Source organism: Grampus griseus, assembly GCF_964374135.1.
Source record: "Grampus griseus genome assembly, chromosome: 1".
In the NCBI taxonomy this organism is placed as follows: domain Eukaryota; kingdom Metazoa; phylum Chordata; class Mammalia; order Artiodactyla; family Delphinidae; genus Grampus; species Grampus griseus.
In genome coordinates, this window is record NC_139017.1 from 23862446 (window position 1) to 23879424 (window position 16979).

The 16979-nt window shown below is 34.1% G+C and overlaps 1 protein-coding gene across 11 annotated transcripts in view; it reads right to left on the reverse strand.

Moving 5' to 3' along the window:
- Positions 1–16979, reverse strand: part of CDC42BPA (CDC42 binding protein kinase alpha) — a 324813-nt gene that overhangs the window by 29343 nt on the left and 278491 nt on the right. For 8 of the 11 annotated variants that reach the window (XM_082655136.1, XM_082655135.1, XM_082655134.1 and 5 more), the window contains 5 exons: positions 10890–10973; positions 5294–5399; positions 2703–2839; positions 1880–2019; positions 541–622 (listed from right to left, as the gene is read on the reverse strand). In XM_082655136.1, coding sequence (XP_082511262.1) covers positions 541–622; positions 1880–2019; positions 2703–2839; positions 5294–5399; positions 10890–10973 — 549 coding nt within the window. Of the gene's footprint in view, positions 1–540; positions 623–1879; positions 2020–2702; positions 2840–5293; positions 5400–10889; positions 10974–14843; positions 14949–16979 lie in introns of all 11 variants that reach the window. The other 3 variants (XM_082655129.1, XM_082655137.1, XM_082655128.1) reach the window with 1 other exon arrangement.

Sequence of the window (16979 nt, forward strand, 5' to 3'; positions counted from 1 at the left end):
GAAGCCATATATTCATGCTTTCTTTCTTTTTTTAAAAATTTATTTTATTTTTGGCTGCGTTGGGTCTTTGTTGCTGCGTGCAGGCTTTCTGTAGTTGCAGCGAGCTGGGGTTAATCTTCATTGCAGTGCGCGGGCTTCTCATTGCGGTGGCTTCTATTGTTGTGGAGCACAGGCTCTAGGCGCACGGACTTCAGTAGTTGTGGCACGCGGACTCAGTAGTTGTGGCTCACGGGCTCTAGAACGCAGGCTCAGTAGTTGTGGCGCACAGGCTCTGCTGCTACGTGGCATGTAGGATCTTCCCAGACCAGGGCTCGAACCCGTGTCCCGTGCATTGGCAGGAGGATTCTTAACTGCTGCGCCACGAGCAAAGCCCTATTCATGCTTTCTATTGGTCTTTTACTAATTAAATATTTACTTAGCACAAATTGTCTATAAGATTTGGTTCTATTCCAAATAAGTTTGTGATCTATATAGAAAGGCGAAACGTATACTCATAAAAAGCGAATAATTCAGTGATCAAATTACAGCACACATACTTACTCTAAATATACAGGGTATGTCTTTTCGACTTGCGTGAATAACATCAGAAGCCAAGACTGAACTCACAGAAAATTCTTCGTCCCTGAAGGAAAAGTTAAAAGTCAATGGAAACAGTAAAAGTCAGTGTATATGGGTATGTGTGTGTAGTTTTAGGCATGTATCCAAATAACACATATGAAGCAATCCTTAAAATTTAATTACATAAAACATCCAAATTAAATTTTTAACAATTTTGAATTTTCTCCCTTTGTAAATTGATAGTGCCAAAAGTAATTTATCAAGTGTAATTTAACAGTGCCACATTATACAAGAGTTAGAAATCATTTCTGGATTACTCGGCGTCAAAAGGCCAGTAAGTACAGATGGAGTCGAACCCTGGTAGGTCTCCAGGGTCTCCAGTAGACTGCACCCTCTTTCCTCTCATAATACATCTCAAGTGCCTTCAACACAGCTCATCTGACATTTTACTGTTCCTTCAACACCTGAGACAGATTTCCTCCACAACAATTTATTCCTTGTGACTTCCTTAATTTGGTTATTGGTACCATCATTCTCTTGGTCTTGAAGACTTGACATCTTAGTCTTATCTTTGATTCTTCTCCCTTAGGAGGTTCTGTCAAATTTTTCTTGCTGATATTCTAGTATTTCTTGCATCTGTTCCTATATATTCCATATTTGTGGGGAAGATAATGTGTTTGAAATGCTGGTATGAAATGCCAATGTGAGCCAGAGCTAGAAATTCTAGTTTTGAGCACTGGAGAAAGACCTGGACTGGAGACATATGTCCGGGAGTCGTCAACACAGAGGCGATGGCTGAAGCTATGGCAGTCAATAAGATCACTGAGGGAAAGCGTTAAGGGAGTCACGAGAAGAGGGTAAGCAGAGCACCCCAAGGGGCAGGGGAAGAGTCTCAAGAATGAAACTAGAAACATTTAAGAGGTATACGTAAATGTTCACTGATTCACTTTATATTCCAAGAGCCTGTACGATTTTGAGATTTTTATTTCCTTTCCTCACATTGGAATTATACCTAAGCCTTTACTTTAGGTGATGATATGAACATTACACACATTAGACTCCAGTACCCCAGCAACCTTTAAACTGGTCTTTTGGTTTCAAACATTAGCTTCTTCTCCCTGACCCAACACACATCAACCTGTTCTATAACTACACCTTATTTCATATTTTTAATTATGTTACGATTGCAATATTAGTAAATGAGAAAATTAACATTAAATTAGATTTAAATAAAAACATGGCAATGCAATTAGAAGAAAAATCACACACTTTTCATTCCTATGTTGCAAAGATACAAATATTTTCACCTTCACAAACTTACCTCATGTCAATCACCTGACTGACTACGACACTGGGCTGAGAAGCTTTTCCTTCAGCAATATCATACAGAAAGAGTTTGAAATCACAAACTACAGCCAGTGCTCTCTGCCATCCTTTCTTCACTCCAGCTGGCTTAGGGATCTTAGGCAAACAAACAAACAAACAAAACAACCTAAACTGAAATGTCAGTCAGAGCCTCTTTAATTACATATGTAACTGCATGATGAAAACCTAAAGACAGTGTGCACGTGTTGTAAGTCTGCCACTGTGTTTGGTAAAGTAGCAGATGGTACACATACATCATTAATAACATGAGAAAGTGTGATAACACATTCTTCAAACACTGATTGACATTATATTCTGAAAAAAACTTTAATGGTACCATTTTAATTTTCTCTAGTGATTCATTAAAATAACATTCATGGATTTCTAAGTAGCATAAAAGCCAAATTTGGTAGTAGGACGAAAAGCAGCTTACACTTTAAATATTATTCAAGATGACAAGTAAGATTATGTCTTGACAATATCTCATACTTCATAAGCATATGCCACCTATCCAGCAAGATGAAGAGCCAGACTCCTTTATGGAGATTTCAACATCTGTTCATTATAATACAGACACAGTACAGAAAATTTTGAGACATTTTGGAATTTATTCTGAGCAAAAGCTAGGTTTTTGTTTTCAGACCATTACTCTGAATGAAGTAAAACTGTCAGATGAATTTTATTCACCTAATTTTCTGTCAAGGACTGTGTTTGTAAGGTGACTTTCTTTAATTCATTAATAAGCCTTAAAAATCTAAACCCAACCTAATCGTACTTACCCTGACATGCCCTTCATATGCTGTTCCTATTCCTTTCTGTGGATCTATACCCAGGGGACCTTTTGTCTGTTCAGGAGGAACTGGACAAGCAGTTGGAGCTTTGTTTACACAAGTTATGTGACATGAAAATCCACACACTTTTGGAGGGAAAAAAAGAAACAGTGTTCAATAAAAATTCATTTTGACAAAGAGAAAATTCACTGAGCACTCATTACATGCAAAGTGCCATGTTAAATGAATGCTTACCTCTGATTTTATTTTAAACAACTTGACAATATTTTTGTCATTTGGGGAGTTGATTCATTTGCTCACCAGTAAGAATTTCAGTGAGAAATAGTAAATACTTTTTTATTACTGTAATATGTAATATTACTGTTCTGTGTTAACACTAGTGATCAAAATGAGAAGCAAATAGATGGAAAAAAAAAATCTAACCTTGCAAATAAAACAGCTGTTTTAAACTGAATTCTTAAAAGAGTAGTTTCTGGAGTTTTCTTTAACTCTTCATCTCACTGCAATTTGGTATCTGACCTGAAATCTCTCTTGCGGGAGTCACTGATGGATGTTAAATTACCTGACATCTTTTCAATATCTGGCAAATTTTACCAATCCCTCTTTTTGAAATTTAAATTGTTCAATGATTAAGAAGGTACAATTTAAATTTTAGGAGTTACTGATATTATTGTATATAGGTAAATTACTACTAAGATAATAATAGTAGTTAACTTTACTGAGTGTTTTTAATTTTTTCTGTAATAATCTAAGAGAGGTAAGATCATCCTCATTTACGTATGACTGGCCCTGGGTCACAGAACTTGTTAAGTGGCATTGCTGGGATTCAAACCCAGGCAGTCTTGCTCAGAGCCTGCATATGTAACTACCAACAGTATTGCCATGATACCTCTTGATACTTAAATGATGAACCTGAGATTCTAAGACAAAATGATAAATAAAAATAAACTCTCTTCCACTGAGACCTGGTTGGTTGAGAATTAAAGGTTAAAGTATTTAAAACAAACAAGCTTGTTGGGAGAGGTTACAGACTAAGAATATCTATTTAGACAATTCCTACTCTCAGGGGGATCCTGGAGAATATCTGGGAAGGAATAAAAAAGGAACTGAAGGGATACCGTCATGGGAACATACACATGGGAAAATGGATTGTATATCACAAATGGATATAAAACCAGCAGAGGCAAGAGGGACTAGTACTGACTGTCAAAAACGATTCATCTTCTGTAAGACAACTCATTCACTTCTAAGTAGAGTGTCTAACAAGTTACAATTTGCTTTAATAAGCAAAAACTCTCTTCCAAGGGGCAATGGAAACAATAAGATAATTGTCCAATACTGGATCTAATTTCAACCAAGAAGAATTAAAATGACAGGAATCTTTAGAGGTTATAACCACATTATACAACATTTATGAAAGCCTGAGCATAGTCCAATGTGTCCCCACAGCTTTATAGGGTAGGCTGGTAGGCTGCAAAGAGTCAGTCTGAAGAAAAGACCGGCCCAATTTCATGGCAGGAGACCCTTAGAAGGGAAGAGAATTGGGAAGATCTCAAACATTCCTACTATGGAACCGCAAATGATTCTGATTCATAAAAAATGACAAGGGACCTAAAGCCAAGCAGCTGCCAGGATTCTTTCTGATAAACAGATTAAAAAGTCACATTTATAAGTACTGGCTAAGTTGCACAATGAGACAAGGCAAATTCTCTCCGTTGGGCTCAGACACACCTCCCTAGTCAATGATAGAGGCTATTCCTTCTCAGATTACTTTGTTATCTTTACCTTTTACCTCCCCTTAACTATGTTTCCCAAGGCTCTGTCCTCATACTTGTTCTCTTTTCACTCTACATGTGTTTCCTGGAAAACATCATTCATATTCATCACTTCACACATTCATAACTCTCAAATCTCTACTTTTAAAGCCTGCCCATTTCCTTTTGCTCTAAACCCATGCATCTAAGAGACTAGTTAAGATAATGCAATCAGGATCTTCCACTTGGCTTGTGAGAACTAGCCGAACATAGAACCCTGACCCCCAGTGCCTAGAAGCACAGAGCAGGCATTCTGCGAGCATGTGATGGATGGATCAATGAATGGTAGGGAAAAACCTCTGCTACTAACACTTGGAATAAAATATCTTTTGAGGCATAGTAGCTGACATTTAATATTTGTGAAAAGATACTTCATTGTCTACTTATTAATAATAATTTCTCTAATAAACTAAACAAGAGTAAAATTAAATGAATAGATTCAAGAATAACTTTCACATATTTTGTCATACAGGTTAATGGGTTTTGGGGACCACAAATTCTCCTGAATGATGAAACAAAGATGAATGAAACATATTTAAATATAGCTCCCCTAGAAAATGTTTCTAGGGACCATCTGTCTAGTTTCCAATATTCAACAGACTTTAGCAAGGTGTTCAGTTTATTATCCAAAGAAAAGCAAATGATTAAGTCAAATAAATAAACATTTATATACTTTTTAAAGAGAATAAAGCTATTTGATTACAGTTTAGGGAGTAAATGTCAGGACATTAAATTAGTCACATTTTCTTACCATTTAATTCTTACCTTCACAGGAACAGCCTTGTCTTATCAAGCCCACCATCAAGGAGGTACACTGATGACATTTGGTAGGAGCAGTAAAAGATTTGACAAAAAACTGATGAGTCTTGCGCTGCAAAACAAATTGATAAAAACATACACATCGTTCATTTAAAGGACTTCCATAATATGAATCTCTGTGAACCACACCAGCTGCTAGAATGTTTTCTAATTAGGTGTAGAATGAATTCTTTTCATTTCTCACCATATCTTTCTATAATTAATGCTCTTTAAATATTTTTATTAGGCAATATTGAGCTGGATTATGCTAAAAATAATATAAGAAGTTAAATGATAATCAATTGCTCTTGAATGCCATTTGAAAAGTTATAAAATAAACTAGCAATTTTTGCTCATGAATTTTGAATTCAGGATTTTTGTAAGTTCTTTGGCAATGCATTAGGTGAAATTTTGCATATTTATACCTATACAAATAAAGAAATTTAATATGCTTTTATACCTTCTTACGAAGAACAAACAGTAATTTAAAATTCTTGGCCCTACTAAAAATCATGTATTTGATTTTCTGGGACCACGAACAAGTAACATGCTTAACAAATATGTTTCCTCCCTTGGAAGCAGGCAGTATTACACTTGAGCAGATATAAATACACATATATTATTCCAGAGACAGACTGAAAACCCAGTAGTTAAAGTTCTTCTCTAAGTCTCTGCTGATCTGTATGGTGGTACACCAATGTACATTTCAGCTCTCTAGAACACTTCTTTCCTCTCCAAATGAACTCTTAGCATGTTTTAATAATAAATGAATTACAGCCACTGTTCTATCACTCTGCTGTGTGAACTTAGGAACAAATTACTTAACTCCTCTGTGTCTCACTTTCTTTATTCTATAAAATAGAATCAGTAATAATATCTACTTCATGGGGTGGTTAAATGAGCATTAATATAAACAAAGCCTTTTGAACAGTGCTGGCACAGAGTTAAGCATTCAAAACATATTTACATATGTGTGTTATAAACATATTTATAAAACATATTCTGAAAACAAATTTGGCTAATTATTTCTTTTTTATATGTGTGATTGGTTTAAACTAGGAAAAACTTTATCCTGTATTCCAGTAACATGTGAATACTGATGGAAAACAGTTTTAAAGTAGTACTATTTCAGCTGAAATTTACCATATTAACAAAAAACTAAAGAGAATATTCAAAGCTTTAAAATTTAAGTTAAAAATAAATTTTGCTCTTCTCAACTGGGATATATTTACCTACCACAAAAGAAATTTTTAAAAAAATCAAGCGTAGAAAAGTAGATCATCTTTTTATATTAGGGTCCTGGAATGGAATGAGATCCTCAAATTTAGAGCAGTCATGAGCTCTGGTCCAACCTCAAACCATTCTATCTAGAAGTTCCTCAGGACCTTTGGTCAGTTGCAAAGCAGCACTGGGATCTGACGTTATTCTAAGTAGAGGACAGACTATCTTTCTACTGGCTCTATAATTGCTGCGTGTGGACTGAGCAACAACCAAGGTGCAGACATTGCGCCAGTACTTCTCAACCATCTCATTTAATGGAGACAATGCCTCTGGGAAGATAGGTATTATTTCTTCACATAGATGAAGAAACTGAAACTCAGAGAGATTAAATAAATTAGTCATGAATAGACAGTTATTGGTAGAGTTAAAATTCAAGCCCGGATCTGATTCTGCCATCTTTCAGAGTTTGATAATTTAAAAACATGTAACTGAAAAATATGATCCTAAAAAAAAACCCCACCAGACTGCATAAGACACAGTTAGGTCAAGACTAGAGGCCTCCGTGCCTGTGATAAAAATACCTGATTTGTTAACATCACATAAAATTTTGCTCAACATTTCTCCTGTATACTAATTTTTACTCTTAGTTTTTTTAACTTTCAGGAACTATGAGAGTAAATGTGCTAACTTTTTCAATTGTTCAAAATACATTAATGCAATAATGCAAAATTTGTTACTGATTGGTTCTAAAGGCTTCTATTACAATGAAAGAATTAGTCAATGGCTCAAGGTAAGTAACTGTTGTTTTTCTTCTTCTAAAAGATAAGAAGACATGTCTGAAATGACAGTAATAAAATAACCATGCCCATGACAAATTTAATAGTATTACATCACAATATCTAAAAATTGCTTATAAAACTTATCTATTATATACTTTTTCCCCAGAGATCTGCTCAGGATGTCATAATTTTAACTAAGTATGCAATAGTAGGAAAGATAAACAATGTTTTACCAAAGCATTGATTTTAAATGATCAACTGGCAGGTGCTGGTTAAATTGTAGGAGGTGGGCGTGATTCACTACTGAAGATTAAGGTCCATGTTTTACTAATCCCAACTAAGAACAGTATAATACGTAACATAATTAACGCGATTCTGAGAGCATCAAACTTTAGGCAACACACAATAGGTTTTTGGTTTTATTTCTTTTTGGTGCGGAGCGGGCGGGGGAAGATGAATAGTAACAAAAAGATAGGTGAATTCAGCCCTAGGGTCTAGACCACTTGGCTTCTGGATCTTTCTAAGATCCCCTTTCTTGTCTCCTGGTCAATACCTGATTTCTAATACTTCCACAAAAGGTAGCTGGAGGAGGAGAAAAAAATTTCTAGTAAAAGAGGCATTAAGCCTAAAGCATGAACTCAAATTAATTTTAGATTATGTGATAATTTGGAGTAAAATGAGAATTAACTATAATCTCGAAATTTAAAGAAGTGGATAGAAAGAAGGGTTCTTTTCTATTCCAATTTTGCCAGCGTTGCAGACTTCAAGCTACTCAGTGGAGAAGGTAAAATACTTTTAATGAAAGATGTGAGAACAACGTAGAACCAACCCTTTTTGAAAACTTACAAATCAGTAGTTGTACATAATTAGGATTCTACACTATAAAATGACAAGAAGTCTTTATCTCAAGCAAACCTTTATTAAAGGTTTTTTTGTAAATAACCTTTTTCCCTTTTAAACACTTTTACTTTGAGAAAACTATAGATTCAATCCTTCATCTTTTAAAAAACATGAAGTAAATCTTATTTTATTTTTGGGGGAGGAAGAACAGCTGTACATAATTGAGTTAATATTCAGTCCATGAAATATTATTACCAGAGCTTCATGGAGGCCCCTCTAATTTTATTTGACCTTATTTATTTATTAAACTGGATCCCTATCATAAACCAGTTATAAAAATCAACTCAAAATGGAGTAAGGATTGAACATGGACCTGAGTCCATAAAACTCCTAGAAAAGAGCATAAGGACTAAGATCCTTGACATTGGTCTTGTATTTGGCCTTATTTTATTTTTAATTCATCCTTGATGATCTACTCCCCATCCTTCCCCATGAAATCTGTCACCCAATCTAAGGTGATCTACACAGGTCCTTGGATATGTACACAGCCTTATGAATTAGATATTTTTGAGTGTTGCTAATTTATATAAATGTGATTTTGTTACACATCAACCAGATTTTACCTATCTTTCTTCTATTTCCAACTCCCTGTTACCATATGCAGCACTAAGCATCTCTGTCATTTTGCCTAATGGATCTGCATAAAAATTTTTCTGAAGGAATGAGATTGCTGGGTTATGTGGTATATGTCTATTCCAGTAGCCAGGTTGTTCTCCAGAATGGTTGTACCTGTTTAAAATTCCACCAGCTGTGTGTGAAGCTGTGTGTTTCTTCACAACCTTGATGCTACCCTACTTAATTTTTGACAATCTGGTGAGTATAAAGTAGTATTAATTTAAAAATTATTAAATTACTTTAATTTTTAATTTTACCAATTATAAATAAGGTTGGACATTTCTTCACATGCTTGCTGACCATTAGGATTTCCTTTTATGGGAATTACTCATATTATTTGCCAGATTTTCAACTGGATTTCTAATCTTCTTCACACGCAGTTACAGAAGTTTCTTATATACCGTGTTCTAGAAATGAATCCCTTACTGGTGTTAAACACTGCAAATATCCTCTCCTAGTCTGTCATCACTTATTAACCACCTACTAACAATGTTTTCAATGTACAAAGATCTTTAATTTTAATGTAGTAATGTCCATCAACGTTTTCACCTTATGATTGTGATTTGCGATCTTATTTTCATTAACTAGTCACAAAGAAATTCCACATTTTCTCCTATGTATGTATGTTTAACTTTTAAAATCAAATTAATACATGTATATAGTTTTAAGAGTAAATAGTATCACAATCCTTATAACAAAAACAGAGGAACCCCTTTGCCCCAAGTCGTCCTTCCTAGGGGCAATTTCCTTTAACCCTGTTAGCTATTTACTTCTAACAGCAGAACGGATTTTAGGGTTCCGAGTTCTTTTCTTTCAACACTCTGAACATACTTCTTGTCTTCTTGCATCTCATTGCTGTTGAGAAGACCAATATCAATTTGACTTCTGTTTAGATAATCTGCTTTCTCTTTGCAAGTTTTTAGAATTTTCTCTTGATCTATGATATCCTTAAATTTTGCTATAATGTGTGCAAGTGTGAATGTTTTCTTACCTCCTCTTTTTAGCACATAATAATGTATTTCAGTATGAGGATTTCCACCTTTATTTCTGGGAAATATTAGGTCATTATTTCTTTAAGTATTTCCATCTCTCTATTTTTTCTTTTCTTTTGAAAGTCCAACTATATAGATAGACACTATTTCTGTCTTATAGCTTAACTTTCATATTTTCCACCTCATCTTCCATCTCACAACTTGTTTTCCTGCTACATCCAGTTTGCTCATTCTGCTATTAAGGCCAGTTACTTAAGTTCTTTATTTCAGCAGTTATATTTTCAGGTCAAGCACCTGGAAATTATTTTTCTTTATAAGTACCTTATCCTGACCCATGTTCCCAACTTACTTCCTTTCTTACCTCTTTGAACATACTTATTATGCTTATTTTAAATTCATGCTCTGTCTAGCCTCAAAATTTTATCTAGCATAGATAATTCAGTTTGTTGCTTTCTTTTATACCAGTTATACTTTGGTATATTTTATTAGTTTTTCAGATGCATCAATCTGTCTCTAATTCTGGGGTTTACCCAAAGTTCATGTTCGGGGGATGGAGAGTTCCAATTTCTAGAATTCCTTTGTAGGAGCTTGAGATAAGCAACTAAATCTTCATGTTCTACCATATACAATACTTTGGACATGGTCATGTTGAATGGAATGAAAAAAAAATGATCTGCATTTTTCTCTAAACATTTCTCTCTCTAAGTGTTTTATTAAGCTCAATTTTAGATTCTTCCACAAGTGGCCTCAACTTAATGCCTTCCTTACAGTACATACTCCAAGCACTACTCCTTGCTGTAACAGACTTCAAAACATTGAATTTAAGAAGATGGAAGTTAAAACAAAACAAACTTTGCATGTTTGTCCTACCTTTCTTAGTGGTGATTATTTCCACTCATACAGAATTTATTCTCTTTCCCAGCTTTTATGTTTATAATTTTGAGGAATCTAATAGTAAAAATCATGGCACATACAAAAAGCAGAAGAAATCCATTCTCCTTCTTTCCTTTTTTTTTTTTTTCCACAACATACAATGCTTATCACTAGATTGAATACCTTAGGTGGAAAGCCAGTTGAACCAGGGCATCCCTTTTTCTTTAAGGTTGGTGTGTGAACTGGAAGTGGAGTATAGTCTACAGTCTGAATCCAGGGGAAAAGAGGAAATAAATGTCATAAAACAGTTCATCTATTTCAAACATCACTAAAAATAAAAGTAAACACAGCCAAACAAAACAGCAATAAGGAAAAATTATCTCAATGAAGCTAAATTCTTAGTGTTGATAATTTAAATTTCTGCCTGCAATATCTACAAATAAAATATTTGTTCAATTTATAAAAATTATTTCAGTCTGGAAATTTAAAAATAAATAACTTGTAAAAGAGAATCTACAGAAGAACACAAGAAAGTCATAGCATGTAGCCTACATAAAATTTAGGATATTAATTTTCAAGTTCAACTGAAAATGCCATATTAATTGTATAAAGTATCTTAAAGAGTTTTAAAGCAAGATTTATAATCAAAATATTTAGAAGATTCTTTTAACTCCTTTGACTTCTATATACAGGATGCACATTACATATATGGAATACAATTCTGTGGATTTGTGTGTATGTGTGTAGAGAGAAAGAGCGAGAGAGCGCATGCGAGATAAAGAGATTGACTGATTGATGGATTGATTGATTAGTGGAATTTTTGTGAAGAAAGTAATTTCTAAGAAGGGAGTTAGATTGTTTAATATTACTGGAATTCAGAACTGACAGAAATTTAATTACTTGCCATATCTTTATTTTATGGCATATTACTGTAAGATATTTCTTTGAATGAAAGGAACCAGTGCTTTTACTGGATGTTATTGTGGAAAAAAAGAGGCATCACTTATTAGCAAAGTGTAAAAAAAATATATGAAGAATGACTTCCTTTTAGGATGCTAAGCAAGCAAGCAAGCAAGAGGGAAAAGCTAGCTTTGTGTAAAGTTACAGAATATTCTAAAATATTAAGAGAAAAATGGATGGTCCCTCTTTGCCTTTGTTACTATATAACCTCCAAAAGCCAAATATTTTACACACATGATAGCCTTAAAATGGAATTTAGATGGGCTTCTCAGAGTTTTCAACTTAACTATGAGTTTAGTTCTAATTTAAATTTAATTTACTTTTAAATAGCTTGAAAAATGTATTAAACCCAATTTATAATTTAACATTTAAAAAAATAAATATGAAATAAAAGAGATGGATACAAAACCTTTATGAAAGTTAATAAAGAACAATTCATAGGAAACAAAATTGTCACTAGAATTTACATAGAAAGTCCAAGAGAAGTTTTTAGAATTAAAAGGGGTGAAGTAGGGGTGCTGAATCCAAGATCATCATAATTCACAAAGACCAGCAATGCCTAATTTAGAAAACATATTTTAAAGAGATCCCATCCACCATAGCAATAAAAATTTAAGGTTCCCAGGAACAAATCTAACAAGCAATTTGGAGTACCTTCGGAAAGAAAATAATGAAACTTTATTGAAGGATATAAAAAATATCTAAATAATGTTCATAGATGGAAAGGCCCAATATCACAAAGAGATCAGTTCTCCTCAGATAATCTATAAATTCAAATCCAATCAAAAGCTTTACATGGAACCTAGAAGCTGAACCGAAAAATCATATGTAAAAACTAAAGAGTCAAGAAGTAAAGGAAGAAGAACAAGGTATGTGGGAGTGGCTGATCATACCAGGTATCAGGAATTATTTTAAGGCTACAATAATTAAGACAATGTGATGTTGGTACAGGAATAGACAAAAAGAACAATGAAAGAGAACAGAGAATCCCAGACAGAAAGAACAATGAAAGAGAATAGAGAATCCCCAAACAGACCCATTTATATAAAGCAGAGATAGATTTACAAATCAATGGGGGAAATACAGGAGAGTTGGTGGTTCATACAAGAAAAACATTAGAACTCCATTTCTCATAATACATAACAACAAATTTTAGTTTGATTAAAGTCCTAAACATGCAAAAGCAAAATTTAAAAACTTTTAGAAGAAAATATGGAAGAAAATCTTTATAACTGCTGCATAGGGAAGAACTGTTTTAAAAAGACATAAAAAGCAGAAGTCATAAGAGACTGACAAATATGACTACTTTAAAATAAAAACTGTTGCAAGACAAAAAGATACGACAAATAAAATTTTAAAATAAGCCACAGACTGGAAGAAAATATTTGCAATGCATATAGCCAGCTAGGAATTAGTATCCAGAATATATAAAGAACAATTACAAAACAAGTGGAAAAATAATTCAATAGAACAACAGACAAAAAGACATGAACAGGCAAATCATCAATGGTCAATAAACATATAAAAAGATGTTGAATAACACTTGAAATCAGAGAAATGCAAATTAAAACAAAAATGTCACTCTATACCCATCAAATAGACAAAAGTTAATGTCTGACAGTACCAAGGGCTGGAAGGATGTGGGGAAATAGGGAATTCACTCACACACACACTGCTGGTGGGAGTGAAAACGGGTCCAACCACTGTGGAAAATAATTTGACAAGATCTAGTTAAAGCTGAAAATGCATATTCCACACAACCCAATAATTCCACTTCTAGGTATATATGCTGAACAAACTCTGCACATTTGCAAAAGCAGATAGCTATTAGGATGTTCACTTCAGCAACGACTGTAATAACAAAAAACTGGAAACAACCTAAATATCCAACAACAGGAGAATGGATAAATAGTTGTGGTATATTCATACAATGAAATATTATGCAACAGTTATAATGAATGAACTAAGTAGACATGTATCTGTATAAGATGCAGATAACCTTTGTGTAAAATTTAAATATACAACAAACACTATTATGTATTGTTTATGGATACAAATGAAATAAACATGTAAAAGTAAGGAAGAAAGGGAGTACGCCAATTTTAGGGTATTTAGATATGTCTGGAAAAGGAGAGGGGGAATGGTATAGGGAAGGTTATTTCAACTGTCAGGAATATTTTCTTTCTTTTTAATACAAATTTTGGGGCAAAATGTTCATATATGTTAAATCTGTGGTTATGTGGGTATTTATAATATTATTTTCTGTATGCTTTAAATATTTTAACATTAAAATAAAAATGCATAAACTCAAAATATTAAAACAATGAAAATCTAAAATCAGAGGGTATCATCAACTTAACCAAGCAGTCTATCACAGGGTTGGAAAAAACCAAGTCAGAATCTGACTACAACTCAAACTTCACTTCAGACAGCTTTCAAAATGGGACTATCTGCTTCTATTGTAAAACTAGACACAGCTCTGTCTGATGACCAAACGGGAAACAAGGGAGCCATGTCAGAATTGTAAAGCTTGAGTAACCAGAACTGCATCTGAGGCAGGATAGCATTAACTGATGACTAATACATCCTCTGACTTGTTGAGAAAGGTGGCCAGTTGGCTGTTTTAAACCATTTACTTACATAAGGTGCAAACACAACACTGTTTTCGCACTATTAAAAGGCATGATTTAAATATTAAAAGGTTGGATGCCTATTGCTGATTAACAGAATAAACTATTCAGCTGCCAGCAGTGGCAATTTTCAGTTCTATTTATGAAGTAACAGTTATGTCATATCTTATTAGATTGATTAGAAGAATTAAAGTATGAGAATGGCACCTGACACTGCCATGTGTCCACAGAGTTTTTATCTGATAATTCCAAAATTCACACAACTCTGTCCTCTGTTCTATATAGCTCTCTACTTAAGATAAAGACTACTTTAAAATTAAATAAAATTTCTGTCTATTTTGGGTTGAAGTTGGGGGGGACCATTTTTTACTTCAGTTTTATAATCCTATCTATATTATCAGTCAAATGTAATGATCTTCAATATACTGTGACTTATTACACAATACATTTGATTAAAAGAAGAGAGTCAGATTTCACTTGTTTTTGCAAGTCCCTCTTTCCTGACACAAGTGAAAAGTTGGGGAGCAAGACTGCTCCAGTGAGGCACCTTAACTGGCTCAGCTTCACTAGATGTGGAAGGAGATGTGGACCTTGACTGGATGTAAAACTTGACGTTCGGATTCCGTACATAAGTGTTCTCAACGGGATCAGTCTAGGAAAATAAGTCAGGAAAAACAAAAACCCAAGAAATCACTTTTAAACAATGTGCAGCTCTTAGTAAATTTCTGTAAGGCATGATCATGATAACATTCTTGAGAAAGGAGAATAACAAACGTTAGTTTGAATATTCACATTAGGGATGTGTCATTATACAAAAACATAACCACTAGCTTTAAACAAATGTCAAGATAACAGTAGTTAACAAAATGCTCCAATCTTCACCACTGATCTCTTACTTCGAGCTACTGTATGTTTTTCACTTGTATTCCACAAAATAAATCATACATGTGAAATAAATGCAGAGTACTTAATAGAAATATGTACTGCAAATTACAAATAAGTTTGTCCTTGATAAGAATGAAATTTGGTCCTCTACGAGGCATTAGTTGAAAGTAAAAGAAACAAACCTATCAGCTTTGTCACTAAATTAAATTCTCTTTTTATTTTGCAGCAGTAGAAATACTGGCACTTATACTCAGTCGCACCCTTCTAACCAAGTATTTTTAGAAACTGAAGATGCTTCGGGTTAAAATTTAGCATAAAAGATCCTATGGAACACACCGATCAATGATATATATTCAGTTTGGCAATTTTCAAAATTACCAGGATTGGGTTTTTTAAATGAAAGGCAATGAAGACAACTTGGGAAGGTTAGGGAATTTGTTTCAAATATGTTGTGCAGCAAGAACAATGCTTAGGTCAGCATTTATTGTAAATCAGCATTTACTGATTTACAAATCAATATAAAAGAGTAATCAGCTTAAGGATTTTAAACATGTACTAAAAAGGTTTTTAAAAAATTTTTTTCTCTATTATTATTATGGTTACTATTTTAGGGACTGGCTAGTGGGCTGGCAAATACTGGAGTAGCCCTCTGGTGGTGCCCACCTGTGGCCTCCCTTGGTGGTGGGCATGGGCAGGTATTCCGGCAAACTGCAAGGCAAGACTTTGGTGGGACCGGCTAAGATGGCCGGCAGCCAGGCCTTAAACCTTTAGCTACTGGATTCGGGAGAAACGGGGACAGGAAGGATCTCAGTAAGGGCATCTAGGGGACCTGGAGTAGCAGCTATGTACTAACAGCTAGAAGAGTATTTCATATTTTAAAAACTGAACCACTGAACCGACGCATCCCAGCTGTATGTCAGCTCTGTGTGTGTGATGTGGATAATTTCATAAAACTAGTATGCCTTATGAGGTGGGAGAGTCAGGCCTGAATCTCATCTCTTGACTCCAAATTCAGTACTCTTTTTTGTTGTACCAAGGCAACTCCACCGTAGAGACAGTCAAAGTAATTTAGTGATCATGGAGACTGACAATGAACTTTGCTCAGGAACAGGAGAGTAAAAGAAAGAAGAAAATGGGATTCCAGTCAAATTTTACCTAGTTCACAATTTTACTGGGGGACAGCCATGGAGAAGGTTATCAGTTCAAATTGTTAATCTGAAATATGACCCTAGGTCGGGAATAAGGCAAAATGTCTTTTATTTTCTAAAAATCTACTTCTGGTTTCCCTAAGTTTATATAAATTGCAAGCTGAATAAAAAGTACATGGGGGAGTAGGTTCGATTAAAATGGAATTCATAAGCAATACTGACACATTTTACACTAATAAGAATTTTAAAACTGACTCAAATAATTAAGAGTTAATGATCTCATAAAGTTTTAAAGAAGTGTCCAAATAGAGGATTTGCTACTTGTAAAAATATTGGATTATTTTAAGAAAATTTAATGTTCTGACCTGTCACACAAAAGCCTTTAGCCCACAGATTAATTAAAAGACATAAAATCAGAAGTTCCTGTGTGAAGGATAGTGCTGTGTTTAAAAAAGGTGATAATGAGAATTCAGAAACAATTTGGTTCCATTTTACTTGAAGCAGATTTTAAAATAAGACAGTGATTCTCAACTTTCTGAGAGGAGCAAATTTAATACAGCAAATATAGTGGCTTTGTACCTCTGGGTCCAATTACTTTAAAAATTCTTCAAAAATGAGAAAGGCAAGACATTGCTGCTCCCAATAGTACT